Source organism: Lithohypha guttulata, assembly GCF_036872675.1.
Source record: "Lithohypha guttulata strain CCFEE 5908 chromosome Unknown scaffold_2, whole genome shotgun sequence".
Lineage (NCBI taxonomy): Eukaryota > Fungi > Ascomycota > Eurotiomycetes > Chaetothyriales > Trichomeriaceae > Lithohypha > Lithohypha guttulata.
The window spans coordinates 972256-986263 of record NW_027042751.1 but is presented as its reverse complement, the minus strand read 5'-3'; the positions used below and the strand labels follow the sequence as shown (position 1 = coordinate 986263).

Below are 14008 nucleotides of genomic sequence, written 5' to 3'. Positions count from 1 at the left end.
AGGATTGCTCTGGCAGCATCCCATAAACGTATCGACGGTTTGGTTTTCCCACACGCAGGTATACCATAGACCTGCACCGCATTCTTGATCCGGAAAGAGACCATGGTTGGACGCTTGGAAGCTAGCGGCATATAGTTGGCCAGCAGAACATCCATTGTCGTTGCAAGGGTCTTCACCACAGCATCCAGTGAACTTCGCTCCATTCCCACAGGCATACCAGGAACCTCCAAATGGGCAATATGGCTCAAATGACGGGTTCGAAGTCATCGCAGTATGAATCTCTAGGCTGGTGAGCTTCCCGCTACGCCCAAGTATTGCTGAATCGATGTTTCAACCAGGAAGAAGTTCACTAGATGTCGCACCATTCGGACAAGAACACTGAGACGTGAAACGAAATCCATAGCTAACAATGCCAGCCTGCATCGACACCGCGGCGCAGTCCAAGTATTCTCTCACTTCACCATCAAGGAAGCCGCAGCACGCCGAGAGCGTTATCAGGACATATCGCGTATAGCAGGCAAAGAGGCGTCCAATGATTACCTTGAGCATCGAGAATTAGTTCCACCGCCAGCTCCGGGTCTTGGCTCAGCAGCCACAGTCCAAAATTGGAACTCATAATCTTTGAGCTTCTTGCTTGCGCCACCACATCTGCAGGGGTGGAGGGACATCATCGTCATCTTTATCCATATAGATTAAATCCTCGCTGCATGTCTTTTTGAGGAATGGAAACAGTCTCACCGCCGCTACTCGTTGCATGCAATGATAGCCCGATCTGTCCAAAATTAAAGGAGATAACGACATATCTCAAGTGACTACTTGTGCCTTTTGTCTCGCAGGGCGTACGTTGAGTCTGAGACTTCCTCCCTGTGTGGATCTAATTACACAGGCCAACAGAGAAGCCAATCGTCCTCCGATCAATTCATTTTATCGTGGAGGCTTTTTGTAACTGCGACACCATCGTGTATGAACAGCGTAAGGCTTCGAATACTGACGCAGATACCAGGTACGACGAAGAGTTTTCCTGTTCTCACCCGTCCCAAGCTATAGCAAATTCTTGGCATCTCACTAGATCATGTCTTGGCTTCCGAGAGTATTCAGAGTTGGTGGAGGCACTTCACTCTCTTGACTGTCTACCTCTAACACCCACCATCAATCACTGGTTTCCAGATTTCCTAAGTCCGAGTCGTCAGTGACACCTGAAGCCCGAAGTCACGAGTATTGGTATATTCATAAATATGTTTTAACAATCAAATTTACCTCCAGATGAGTTCGAAAGGGCTCTATCTACAGATGAAACCGGATTCTTCGGGAGCGGAGATATAGTGGTAAGAACGTCAAACACTCCTCCGAGCCGTAGTCATGGGTTTCCCTTGGACAGTATATGGCCCATTCCAGGCCTGCGCCGAGTTTTTTGTGATTTGTAATTCATTCATGGAGCCGACACGAAGTCCTCTCCGTCAGAAGTAGAAGGATGGCGTCGTTTGGGTCACTAACAGCTCTTTCCGCAGAGACACCAGATGTGGTACCCAGTGGGCCAGACGGTGGATGACAGTGGATTTTGGTATATATTCGCGCATATTGTGGATGGGTCTAGGGCAATCATAGGTATAGCTGGGACGGTGACCAGCAGACTCACTCTATGCTACTCTTGACCAGCGTGTCCGACACACTAATTTGAAGGAATAGACGAAATGACTAATATTACAGCCTTAAAAATGGTCACAAAGCTCCTCCTCCAGCAGCCGAACAGGCGACGATCTCCTCTTCAGAAAAGCAAATTGGCAGAAGAGTTGTGATAGCAGTAGACAAGAAATCCGGCCAGTTTTCCGCCTTTTGTAACGGCCAGAAGTCAAAAGAAGCAGAAAGATTATTTATATGGTGCATACTACAGATCAAAACGGGGATACATTAATTGAATTGGCGTTCATTTTGTCCCACATGCTTCGAGTTGGACACCTGAAGACTATTCGGAGATGGACTTCTTGCGACTGAAGGGATTGAGTTGGACATTGCCCAACAGCACATCCTGCACCCAGATCGGCATGCGTCTCATGCCGGACTCACCTTCAGCACTTCGGGGCATGAATATCTGCCCACTTCGGTGAGCCAGGACTTGATCAAAGACTGCCTCAGCCACGTTGGAAGGCGGGTCGACGACGATGCCGTGATTGGCCAAGTTGTCTTCCAAACCCTTGATGATCCCGGTCGCGTGCCAGGAGGGATGTACTGATGTCGTAGCAATGCAGTACCCATTCTCGTATCTGCTTAGCAGTTCGTTTCGGAGACCTGGAGTGCAGTCAGTCATGTTCACACTCATCAAATGACGTCTAGAAGATTCTCCAGGGTAAACTTACCTTCGTGCAAAGCAAGAACGCCAACTTTGGTGACACAATAATCTACCATTCCTGGAGCCGACACGAAGGAGGCCATACTGGCAATACCCACAACATGACCTTTCTTTGCATCAAGCATGCCCGGTAAGAACTCCCGTATCAACACGAAATGACTCGTCAGATTGACAGCCATGATTCGACTCGCAAACTCTGTGGATGTATCGAGAATGGTCCTTCCGTCTCCGATCAGACCATTATCGGTTTTGGTGTGACTATGTCGAACCATGTTGAAGTCGCCGCCAATTCCAGCATTGTTGATTAGTACTGTTGGATTTCCATGTCTATGTCTAATCTCAGAACATATTCCACCTATAGAGTTCAGATCGGAAAGGTCGCTGTGGTAGTGGTGAACTTCGGGCACTGCCATAGAAAAGCCAGATAGTTAGCACTAACACCTCGCAGCATAAAAGACAGGCAGGTAATGACAGCACGTACATTTCTCAAGTTCAGCTGGCAGTGCCATAATGTCAATGATCACAATTTTCGCCTTTCCCGCAAACCTTTTCACCATCTCATACCCAAACCCACTGCAACCACCAGTGATGACCACGACCTCCGTTCTACCGTCCCACCTCCACTTCGCCATAGGCTTCATTCCTGGCAGATACCATGCGTTCAAAGCCAACGCATCGAGCGCTCGATTTATTCTTTTGACTGTACCCAGCGCCACGCAAATCTTCAAGGCGGTAATGAACTTTCCAAGTCGCACATTTGCGTCCCTAGCTAGCAAGTTCGAGCGGAATGGCTGGAGGAGGCGCTCGCGGAGCTCTGGTGGGCCACGGGTCAAAGCCCAGAGTAAGGGGCCAGTAATGAGAGGTTCGCGCGCGATCCAGTTCGCCAGTGCGATAGGCAGACCTATGGTGCTTCGGATAGCTTTTGTCGCTTTTGCGAAGGCGGTTGGTTCTGCCATCTTGCAAGGTTTTGGACTCGGATGTGAATGTGAAGGATGCTGCTCCTACTGTCGATTGTGTGGAGACGTCGAGATGTCAGTACAAGGCGTTCGTACGAGGGTTATCTCTGGACACGATGGCGTCGGTGTTCTACCTGACACGAATGTCCTGGAATGTAACTCCCTCCTTGATAGATCCAACTGTTAGAAGTTCCTACCCAACCACTGCAGTACGCTCAGGCGAAAAAGATGTTCGTATCAGCGTGATCGGCTCGATTCGAGTTACCCACGATATGCAACAAGAACACAGAAGAAGAATACTGCTGAACTCCCAAGTTACCACTCCAAGACTATGTTATGTGCCTGTGTTCAAGGTTCCGCAGCATTGCTTCGAACGAGCCGGGCTCTCACGCAGTTTCGTGTTCGTTGCAACCACTCATTCCAGGCCAGCGCACGCCAGGAACACGACAGAAGCCACGCCCGAACAAGGAGCGGAGGTGCTGTACAAGGTACGTCCTTACAACGAGCTGAGCTCGATGCTTGCCGAGCTCGAAAGTGCCTCGGCGACTCAAGAGGTCGTGGAGCCGAAACTGCCTGAACCCTGTTTGTTTGATGAGCCCAAGTTTACCCGCTTTCCCCCGCAAAGCAGAAGCTTGGCGTTCTCATACAAGTGGGCCGGTCAAGTACCTCTTGGCGCTGCTGGCCTGAGCTGTTCAGTGCCCACTCGCATGTGTTCAAGGCTGTGTGCTTATGCTTGACTTCTGTGTATTGTGTTATTCTCCAAATACTTTTGTCTAGCTTCTTGGAGAGTCGAGTTGTTTGTGGAATCAGTAGCGGCGTTTAGAGGTTTGGGTGCTGAGTTCAGTATGACTTATGTAATTCCTTACATTCGTCTGTTCACTCTGATGCTCTAGGATCGTGCCATGGCACTCTTCCCACTATTGCGGGCAGTACGGATTTGCTAGGGAGTACAATACTGTGCTCTTCCAACATAGAGCAGGAATGTCTCTTGTCGAAGTCCCCAAGCATTTCCGTTAAGCCCGAGTGAATTAACAGCTACCCTACCCAGAAAAACCCCATATCAGCTTCCGAAAATGGCGAGTGGTTACGATATGAAGGCAGTCAAGGCCCAGCTCGAGCAGTATACGCCTCCTAGCAGTAGAGGTATTCCAGTAACCGAATTCGTTATCTTCAAACTCCTACCAGAGTTCATATCACAGGATTCAGACACCCTACTCAACAAGATCAGAGACGATTTCGCCAAGCCCAGCGCTTCTGGCGACGGTATCCGTTTAGTCTCATACGGTCGCGGAGTTGATGACGCATCTTCCGTAATTCTAGGTTTCGACTGGCGAAAGATTGAGGACCACTGGGACTTCTGGCTCACACCAGCTTTCGAGCCCGTCAGCAATACCATCCAGACTCTGTTCGAGCCAGGGATGCCACTGGTGAAGCACTACAAGTTCGACCAACCTGGAATGTTGCGGGACGCTGCGCAGCGGGTCGTGATCTGGAAGGCTGGGGCAGGCAAGGAGAATCCAAGCAATGACGTCGATGTGAAGAGCGGATCGGGGAGTGTCAAGTATGGATGGGCAGTGGATGCTGGCGAGGTTGATTGGTATATCGTTACTGTGGGATATGCTGATGAGAGCAAAGCGGTCAATGACCAGGTGACTGTGCCTGACGATGCGACGAACATCGTGTTCAAGATGAATTTCATCGAGGGTGAGAAGAAGGACACCTTCGAGTAGAGCTCAGACCACAATGCAACGATGATACCATGCTCAAAGAGAAACTGTTCCTTCTTCGGCACGGGGAAAGATGATTGGCCGAAGATTTTGTTCTTTCCGGAGTACTGACTATCCGAGAAAGAGGTCGTAAAACTAATGTAGCAAACGCTTCAATACATAGCTAGTAGTAAGCCATAGTGCTGCATCTTCACTGAACAGCACAGGTCGATCGCTCCCGAAACACTCATCGAGTCCTCGCCTTCAACCACACGTTCAATTTGGTGTCGGGAAAGCACATGGTACCCAACAAGAACTCATTCGGCTTTTCACCTTCAGCCAGTTTCATATCGTAGCGCTGAATGAGTTCGGCAAGCATAAGCTTCATCTCATTCGTTGCAAAGAATCTTCCGGGGCTAGATGAAATGCATGATTAGCCCTCATGTCGTTAAGGATCCGGCTGCAGACACCGCTGCACTTGCAGATCATGTTAGAGGAAAGTGTCTGGAAGACAGTACTTACCAAGCATGTTTCCCATGTCCGAAGACGTGCAGTTCCGGTTCAGTAGACACCATCTGGTATTTATTCGCTGCATCCTCGTTGCTACTGCGTATCTTCGAGAACCGGAAGCCGTCAAACTCTTGGGAGTTTTCGTATCTGTCTGGGTCGCGGTGAATGAAACGAGTTGGTGCACCAACTCGAGCGCCAGGTGGAAGTACTGTTCCGTCGGAGAACTTGAATTCTTGTCTTGCATTGCGCTGCATAGCCACTATGAGAGCGCGATAATTAGCTGCATGTTCCACCACTATGAGCCGTAGTGATGAAGTTGAGCACTTACGTAGACCTGAGTTGTTGAAACGAGCTGATTCACGTAGGAAACTGTCCATCTTCTTGAGCTTCTGTAATGAGTCTTTGCTCAGAGGACCCTCTTTCAGGACTTGTTCAAGCTCTTCTCGAAGCTCACCCGCGTACTTTTCAGGCTCAGCCGCGAGTTTGTATATAGCGCCGGAGAAAGTCTGAGGCAAACAAGTCAGTCGCTAGGAAATTTAGGAGAAACGATCTGAACACTCACCATGGTAGTTGTGTGAATTGAGGCCACATTCATTGCCATGTATCTCTCGACAAGGGCAGGAATTGACCTCTCAATCCCTTGTGGCGCAACGTCCATTAGCCATTGTAGCAGATCATCTGGTTTTTGGCCATCTTTGAAGTCACCAGCTAACCTTGCTCGGAGAATTGGTTCAAGATAGCGTCTCGCGTCTTTTCGTCGAGCCCATACTGGGGCAATTCGTATCAGGATATGTTTGAGCCAGTCAGGGAAAGGTCTGATCAGTTCTGCCGAGATGACAACTGCTTCCGCATATTTGATGGCTAAAGCAAGGAATGGCTTGTTATGCGCCAGTTCTGGACCGATCATAACCATGTTGCTGGCTTGTGCCACAACCGTTGCAATTAGTCCATACATTGAAAAAGGCTGATACTCCTGCGGACTTCCAATGAGCTCGTCCAACGCTTGCTGGATTTCGCCAAGCATCAATGGCACACGAGTTTTCAGGCTCTGTGTAAGTTGAACACGGATGACTGGCGTGTGATAAGTCCTGTAACCAATGCCCCAGCCCATGGTAAATGGAATCTGCTGCTGTTCATTTGCTGCATCTTGAAAGCTGAAGACATCATCTGAAGCTTTGAGGTATTCCGCGGTCTTCTTGATGTCCGTAACGATGACGAATTCGCTCTGCAGTGTCGAGATGCGGAAAAAGCCCGGCCTGTGCTTCGCAAATCCCTCTGTCATTAAACCCAGAGGGTTGCGCATGAATCTGTAGGCTGCAATCCATGATGCAACAAGTGGAAAAGCAGCAAATATGGGAGAAGTGGGATAGCCAACACCTGGGACCTTCGCCTAATGACAGTAAGCACGGAAGTACGAGAGGTAGGGTATGTTCATCGACGACGTACCTGTGTTCTATGAAAGCGGATGGTTGAGTATAACCAATAGGCAGTGATGAGGCCGAAGAAGATCTGCCATCTCGAAACACTGACATTGTCGAGTGACTTCAGGAATGAGGGCTCACTGTAGGCAGGTTGTTGACCGAAGCCGCCCAGAGTATTGTTCTCTGCCGCCATAATATTTGATGACGTTCAGTTAGTGACATTGTAATCCTGGCGAACCTCGTTTCTATGTGTTTTCCTCCCCTACAATGATCTCAGGTGTAAGTCGCGACACACATCGTGACTGACATAAGGTGAAGTATGTCAGACACTGTCTCCGCCTTCTCCACGCTTCTTCCAGGGGCTGAAGCCCAGGGATCCATTGTGGGGTAGCAGAAGCTGGCAGGTTGCATCAATTCAGTAGTGTATCTCGTTTGTCATGCACAGATACTTGGATATCTAGGTGGGGAGATCAATAATGCTCGTGTACTAAGTAGTGGTGCTCGTTGTACCATTAACACTCGCTGGTGGCATCGAGAAATACATAAAAAAAAGTCATTATCGATGAAGCCAAGAGCCGCATCTGATGGGCTAAATTTGAGATAACCAATACATGATTGGCTCTTTCCCATCCATGACCCCAATCGAGCATCCACCCTCGTATACGCGTGTTCGCCTCAGACTTTGCATGTTGTGGGGGAGCGCCGACGGCTGTGCTGTTGCCAAACATCCGAGTTTTACGTTGACACCACCAGGCAGTCTTCCGTGTTGATATTTGACATGCTGTATTTTTGTGTACTCGACCTAGTCGTCCCTGCACACAATGTGCTACTGACTGGCTACCATGGCCAACAGAATCATGCCCGAACCTCCTGGGTACTCATAATCACGTGATGCTGAGTTTTCGTCATGTCGAGAAAGGCCTTGCAGTCATCTTCAACCTCCTTTTGATGCTCTGGCGACATGAGCAGAGCAGAATGGTCCTGGAAATGTTTCGCGTCCCTGTATGTCAATTCAGCGATGCAGTCGAACGTAGATTCCCCATTTGGTGCATAAATATAGTCGCGTTTGTGGGATGCAGGGAACAGTTCTGACGAGAGCTTTCGCACAAAGGGTACATGAACGTTGTCGTAATGGTTCTTAAATTCCTCTGGTGTCATGCCTGGCTTTCGTACAGCCAAAATGATCAGTTTGTGCATGTCGACGATTGACAACGTTGGTGAGGATTCAGCGGTCCTTGTTCTTATTGTTCGCTAGGTGCTTTCGAATCTTTTTGACTGATCGTACAAGGAGTGAGTCGAATTTAATACTGCGAAACAATGTGCAAACACGATCCTGACACATGAGCTTGGTCCCCAGCACAATCATGGACAAAATACGAGCTCCTGATGTACAACCCTGGTTGCTTGGTGCAAGCGTCCGCTTAGATCAGTAGGGCTGAGTCATAGTACGAGTTGCACAAGAACGTCCAGATACGAGTGAGTATATCCAACGAGCATCAACACACGACAGTCATGAAGTACGTAGCAAACTCCCTGCTCACTAACAGTTAACTTTACCGACTGTACCACCATGCCGTCGAACGGAGATGCACAACAAGATCCACGGATCATACGCGCTCTAGAACGATCACTTGAGCTTGGTGAGACTGGGATAGCTGTGGCAGCATATTATCGTGGCAAAAAGATCATTGACGCTGTTGCTGGTGTTGCAAACGCAGAGACTGGCGAGAAAGTGACCAGAGATACTCTGTTCCCGGTCTTTTCTGTTACGAAGGGAGTCGTAGCTTTGGCAGTCCATCTACAGGCTGAACGTGGTCTAATTGATCTCAATGAGCGCATAGCAAAATATTGGCCAGCATTTGGTCGAAATGGCAAAGAGACCATTACGATCGAGCAAGCTTTATCTCACAGGGCAGGAATTCCTCAGATGCCAAAGGGAGTCACACCAGAACTAATGGCCAATTGGGAGTGGATGATCAAACAGATTGAGTCGTTCACCTCAATCTTTCCACCTGGCGAGGCTAATGCTTATCATATACTGGTTTGGGGCTGGATCGTGGGAGAGGTCGTGCGGCGCACTGATCCGCAGCATCGACCTGTTGAACAATTTGTTTATGACGAGATCTGTAAGCCTATTGGGGCCAAGAACTTCTTCCTTGGTGTCCCAGACACAGAACTACAACGTGTTGCCAAGCTCAGTGGGGGCAACGACTTTGTTATGCAGGACGACTATGGAATATGTCCTAGGGCAGTATTTCCTGGCTCAGAAATACACAACACCAGAATCGTTCAGCAAGGTGTAGATCCAGGTGCTGGAGCCATTACTACAGCTAGTGCTGTTGCCGCAATTTTCGGCATCGTTGCTGGCAAAGGTCAGTTTGGCGGACACCAATTCTTGTCACCCGAGCGAGTTGAAGCTTTTGCGAAATTCAGGGAAGGAGCCTATGATCAAGATAAGATATTGCCCATTCCTGTCTGGTTTGGCGCGGCTGGATATTGGTTAGGAGGAGAACCTACGGCTTCAGACCCTTTAGTGGGTGATCACAGAGAGATCGTATACAGCCCGGGCGCGGGAGGGTCCCTGGCATGGGCGGACTTCAGAAAGGATCTAGCCGTGGCAATTTGCCATAACAATATGGACACTCCCATGATCTTAGAGCCCGAGAGGACCTATGCTCCTATTGTACAAGCCATTAGAGAGATAGTCAAGGATCTGGAATGAACATATCTGAGTAGCACATGTGATAATCTGCTTCAGCCACCAACACATATTGGAGCACGAGCTGGCGATATTGAGCATTACTCTCATCCGCTTTGTAGCAGATTCGACTTGAGTGACTACCTTGCAGAAGACATACCGTCAGGAAAGCTGACGTCAGGCAGACTGCGGAAACACGAATTGGTCGAAGATCTCGAAAGAGCAGTATGCATGGAGTACTAATAGAGACTTGGTCTTTGCTCTCTTCGTCGAAGGCCTCGCAGTAAGCCAACTCGATCGGCAAGCCGAATACATGTCTCGCATCAACTTCTCCCCTGATTCGCAGAGTCTACAGGGTCTTCAGGGTCAGGTCGCCGTCATCACAGGTGCTGCTTCTGGAATAGGACTCGCGAGTGCGAAGCTACTTGCCAGTAATGGAGTCAAAGTGGTGGCGGTTGATGTACAGGAGAATAGGTTGAAAGAGGCTGTTTCGGCTATTGGACATGGCGCCGAATCGTTCCGATGTGATGTTTCCTCGTGGGCAGAGAACGTAGCGTTGTTCGAATTTACGAAGAAGACCTTCGGTTCTCCTACAATCGTTTTTCTGAACGCAGGAATTGATACAGAATTGAAGGTCAGTGCGGGTGGAGAAGAAGCACAACGGGCAATCGGCGAAGTGCGAACCAATTTCCTTGCAGATGAGTATGAAGCAGGCGATGCGACCAAGTTGAAAGAACCGCCACTGGTGGTGTTGGACGTAAACGTGAAAGGACCAGTGTATGGCGTCAAGCTGGCCATTCACCATCTGGCAGCTGCTGGAGGTGGTCGAATCATTGTCACAGCTTCGGCAGATGCATACATGGCCATTCCTTACAATTCCATCTACGACACAAGCAAGCACGCAGTACTTGGGCTCATTCGAAGTGTCAGCCAGAGACCTGAAGTTCTGAGCAAGGGCATAACAACCACGGTACTATGCCCTAGCTTGACTTCGACTCCTATGACAGCGGAGATCAATCCTGCGGCATTGGAGGGTCTGATAGCCAGCACACCAGAGGATGTTGGACAAGCTGTACTCTATACAGCGACGGCTCCAGCAGCCGACATTCATGGGCGAACAGTTCTCGTGAAAGGAAAAGCTTTGTATGAGGTCGAGCAGAGTTACAAAGCGTGGATGGAACCTATCTTTTGTGGTTAGACAGTTCGCGTGATTCGAGAACAGGTACTCAAGTATAGAAACCATGTACGCTTCTGGAGCAAGATAGTAGAATCACAACATAAAGCTCGTCAGGTACGACAGCTTCAGGAAGCGGTGTTGTGCAGGTTCATGGTTGCTGTAGATGATACCGATGAATACGAGGATCCTGCACTGCCGAAGCATGCTATTAAAGCCCCCACAGCGGGGGTCGGAAGCACTTTTCATAACCCGTCTAGGCCGCCTTAGGCGATGCAAGTTCAGGTTGTGGTGCTTGCTTCCACACTTCCCCAGAGAAGGTTCCCCAGACGAACCTTGATCAAGAAGGCTTGAATTGAGCCTGTTAGGAAGACGGGTTAATGTGCAATTATGCCTGCTCGTGACACTAGCTGGCTGCAATTCAGACATCCTTGGGCTGATTGTTTAAGCTTCAATACTCGCATGCCATCCTCTTGAGTCCTTCGTCCTCGTGCCTTTCTAGGTACATATTGGCAGCGAAGCCTATTACGCTGGCTCGTTCTCTGGACACATGCAATGACTGCAGCCCCAGGCGCCGAAGAAACAAGACGGGCTAAGAAGAGAGCCACCGACCGCCGAGCTCAATACAACCACCGCCTACGTCGTAAAGCATATCTGCAAGAACTCGAAGACACTGTCAAGAAATGGAACGAACACCACAGTGCTGAAGAGCGTACACAAGGACTTCTAAGAGAACGAGATGAGTGGAAGAGCAAATGCGAGAAGCTGGAGGCACAACTCAATCGGGTGCGCACAGCCTTGAACGTCCCAGTCGAACCTCAAACACTCAACACGCAGCATGATTTGGACGATGATGAGCCGAGGCAGAGACAGTCTTCAGAATCAGTCCTGGAGCACGACCGCGATCAAGTGCTTGACACGACAGACGTTCGTACCCTGCCATCCGATGCTTCCGATACAGATATTGCCCAAGCAGAAAATCGACATTTTGCAGGATCATATGTTGGTGGTGAGCCCGGGTGCTCGAGTTCGGTTCCAGTCGCGAACAATTCGCATTACGCCCATGACTTTGGCTTGTTACCTGTCGATAACTATGTTATTACAAATATCGCAATCGAATACCCGGAGATTCACAATCCTTCAGCAGTCGATTACGAATTGATGCCCGATCTCTCCTCGACCGCACCATTACCACTTCTCCAGCTCCCATATGAACCTTCACATCAGCCTTTCCTGCCAACAGGTACAGCGTATGCTGTTGGTGGTGCGGGAATGGTTAAGTTTCACTTCCCTTTGTTGTCCCCTCCAGTCGGCGAGGCCGACAGGATGGTGCAGCGCCTCGTTGAGGAAGCTCGATCTGAACATCTCCAAGGCCGCTTCGACGCATCGGAACCTTCTCTGAAGAAGTTACTGGCAGATCTGCCGTCAGATGTGCTGTCATTCCGACTGTTTCACTTCATCACCAGCTACGGGCCTATGCCACTGCACCTCCTACTTGGAATCTTCTGGGTTCAATATCTGGTCTTGCGAGTAAGTATTGTGTTTACTAGTCTCTAGAACGATTGCGCTGACCACATCTTAGTGGTTCGCACTAAGAACTCAGTCTACCTACGAGAGATTGCCAATATTTATGCGACCTACACCTTTGGAATGTGTTATACCACATCGACCCTTCATTAACATGCTGATATGGTGAGCAACTCCATGTTTTGCCTAAGTTGTGGCTAAGACTCTTTGTCGATAGGCCAAAAATTCGTCAGAAACTGATTCAAGACCCAAGGATGGATCCTGAACAATTTGGGACATCTACGTTGCAGCATCTCGAGACAAAATGGTCGAATTGTGCACCGGCATCATTAGACGTTCTAACCACGATCGAGAAACAGGCCGAAGATCTATCCTGGTGGACCTTAAAGCCCGATTTTTTCAAAGCACACCCAGAATTCTCGTCTATGAATCTACTTGAAGTGGGCTGACGTCGATCTGTCAAGCGGAGCATGTTACCACACTTGCTTTCATCCTTCCAATACCATATACACATACCATGACTGGTACTTACCATCGAAGGAGGATGTATAGCATGCCCGTCTTCAACAACACCTAATTCCGAAACGCTTCACTAAGAGCGTCACAGATCCGAACCCAACAGTTTTCTACGTCTTCAGGCCGAAAGTCAGCTCCCTTCTTGTAGTGACTGAATCCGTGGATAGCGTCGGGGTATTCGTGGACTACTGTTCTGATGCCGGCAGCCTTAAGGTTCGCACCAAATCTCTGTCCTTCGAATACAAGACAGTCCCGACCAGCAAGGAGCAGTAAAGCCCGAGGTACTTTGAGCTCTCGAAGCAGGGCAGGATCTGCCAAGGTTGGGGCAACGAAGATTTGCTTTTTGTCGATGGTGGGAGGCAGATACGCACCCTCCATCAGCTCCGCAAACGCGATCGGGATGCTGGCCTTTTGAGTCGTCTCATCAGCTTCGCTGTATCGGTGACGGTATAACAAGTGACAATCCACGCCCGGATACAGGATTATTTGATACTTGAGCTGGAAGTTTTGTGGAAGTTTTCGTCTGAGACGTGCACATGGACCCTTGGTGAATGAGACAAGCAGCGACAGCGATGCTGTGAGATTACCACCTGCCGAATTTCCCATGACCGCCACCCTCTCTGGATCTACAGATAGACCTTGCTGTTTGGCTTCAGGTGAGAACAACCAGGCCAGTACGCTATGAATCTGTAACAAGGCATGAGGAAACGGATAGCTTGGTGCCTTTGCATAGTCGATGGATACGACTATCGCCTGACACTACTCAAATGTCAGAATAAGACGTGTCAGCCGAGCAATATCAAAGTTGTGGTCTTACAGTATCTGCAATTCTACGGCAATTGATCTCGCCATCCTCGGGTTGACCAAGGATGAATCCGCCACCCTCGAGTACAAGGACAACGGGGAATTGTTGGTCGTGTGGCCTGCTTCCTTTCGGTCGTGCCACGGCACACCGGACTTTCCCAGATCCGAGGCCTGGTGTATTGATCCAGATCACATTATCGAAATTTCGACCATCTCCCGTCATAAGCCATACCAGATTGCGTAGTAAACTGGCGCCTGTATAATAATACGCTGCTTCAAGCAATGACCAGCCTGTACTTGCTTTGATCTCGGGAATGGGAATGGTGCTCTGATCCATCCTAGTGTCTTT

At 49.3% G+C, this 14008-nt stretch overlaps 7 protein-coding genes across 7 annotated transcripts; 4 read left to right on the top strand and 3 right to left on the bottom strand.

Annotated features, from left to right (window-relative positions):
• Positions 1 to 1963: 1963 nt before the first annotated feature.
• On the bottom strand, positions 1964 to 3303 carry LTR64_002472 (uncharacterized protein; the record flags this gene model as incomplete). Its single annotated transcript, XM_064896842.1, has 3 exons — positions 1964 to 2286; positions 2355 to 2657; positions 2829 to 3303. 3 exons carry the CDS (start codon positions 3301 to 3303, stop codon positions 1964 to 1966), a joined length of 1101 nt encoding a protein of 366 aa, XP_064755792.1.
• A 1073-nt stretch (positions 3304 to 4376) lies between these two features.
• Positions 4377 to 5033, top strand: LTR64_002471 (uncharacterized protein; the record flags this gene model as incomplete). The annotated part of the gene is made up of 1 exon (XM_064896841.1): positions 4377 to 5033. The coding sequence occupies one exon, from the start codon at positions 4377 to 4379 to the stop codon at positions 5031 to 5033; it is 657 nt and encodes a 218-aa protein (XP_064755791.1).
• A 223-nt stretch (positions 5034 to 5256) lies between these two features.
• On the bottom strand, positions 5257 to 7133 carry LTR64_002470 (uncharacterized protein; the record flags this gene model as incomplete). Its single annotated transcript, XM_064896840.1, has 5 exons — positions 5257 to 5425; positions 5532 to 5778; positions 5848 to 6025; positions 6082 to 6909; positions 6966 to 7133. 5 exons carry the CDS (start codon positions 7131 to 7133, stop codon positions 5257 to 5259), a joined length of 1590 nt encoding a protein of 529 aa, XP_064755790.1.
• Positions 7134 to 8120: 987 nt separating this feature from the next.
• On the top strand, positions 8121 to 9662 carry LTR64_002469 (uncharacterized protein; the record flags this gene model as incomplete). The annotated part of the gene is made up of 2 exons (XM_064896839.1): positions 8121 to 8157; positions 8488 to 9662. 2 exons carry the CDS (start codon positions 8121 to 8123, stop codon positions 9660 to 9662), a joined length of 1212 nt encoding a protein of 403 aa, XP_064755789.1.
• A 289-nt stretch (positions 9663 to 9951) lies between these two features.
• Positions 9952 to 10836, top strand: LTR64_002468 (uncharacterized protein; the record flags this gene model as incomplete). Its single annotated transcript, XM_064896838.1, has 1 exon — positions 9952 to 10836. The coding sequence occupies one exon, from the start codon at positions 9952 to 9954 to the stop codon at positions 10834 to 10836; it is 885 nt and encodes a 294-aa protein (XP_064755788.1).
• Positions 10837 to 11367: 531 nt separating this feature from the next.
• On the top strand, positions 11368 to 12788 carry LTR64_002467 (uncharacterized protein; the record flags this gene model as incomplete). The annotated part of the gene is made up of 3 exons (XM_064896837.1): positions 11368 to 12342; positions 12395 to 12504; positions 12557 to 12788. 3 exons carry the CDS (start codon positions 11368 to 11370, stop codon positions 12786 to 12788), a joined length of 1317 nt encoding a protein of 438 aa, XP_064755787.1.
• A 124-nt stretch (positions 12789 to 12912) lies between these two features.
• LTR64_002466 (uncharacterized protein) lies at positions 12913 to 13996 on the bottom strand (the record flags this gene model as incomplete). Its single annotated transcript, XM_064896836.1, has 2 exons — positions 12913 to 13614; positions 13673 to 13996. 2 exons carry the CDS (start codon positions 13994 to 13996, stop codon positions 12913 to 12915), a joined length of 1026 nt encoding a protein of 341 aa, XP_064755786.1.
• Between the last annotated feature and the right edge of the window lie 12 nt (positions 13997 to 14008).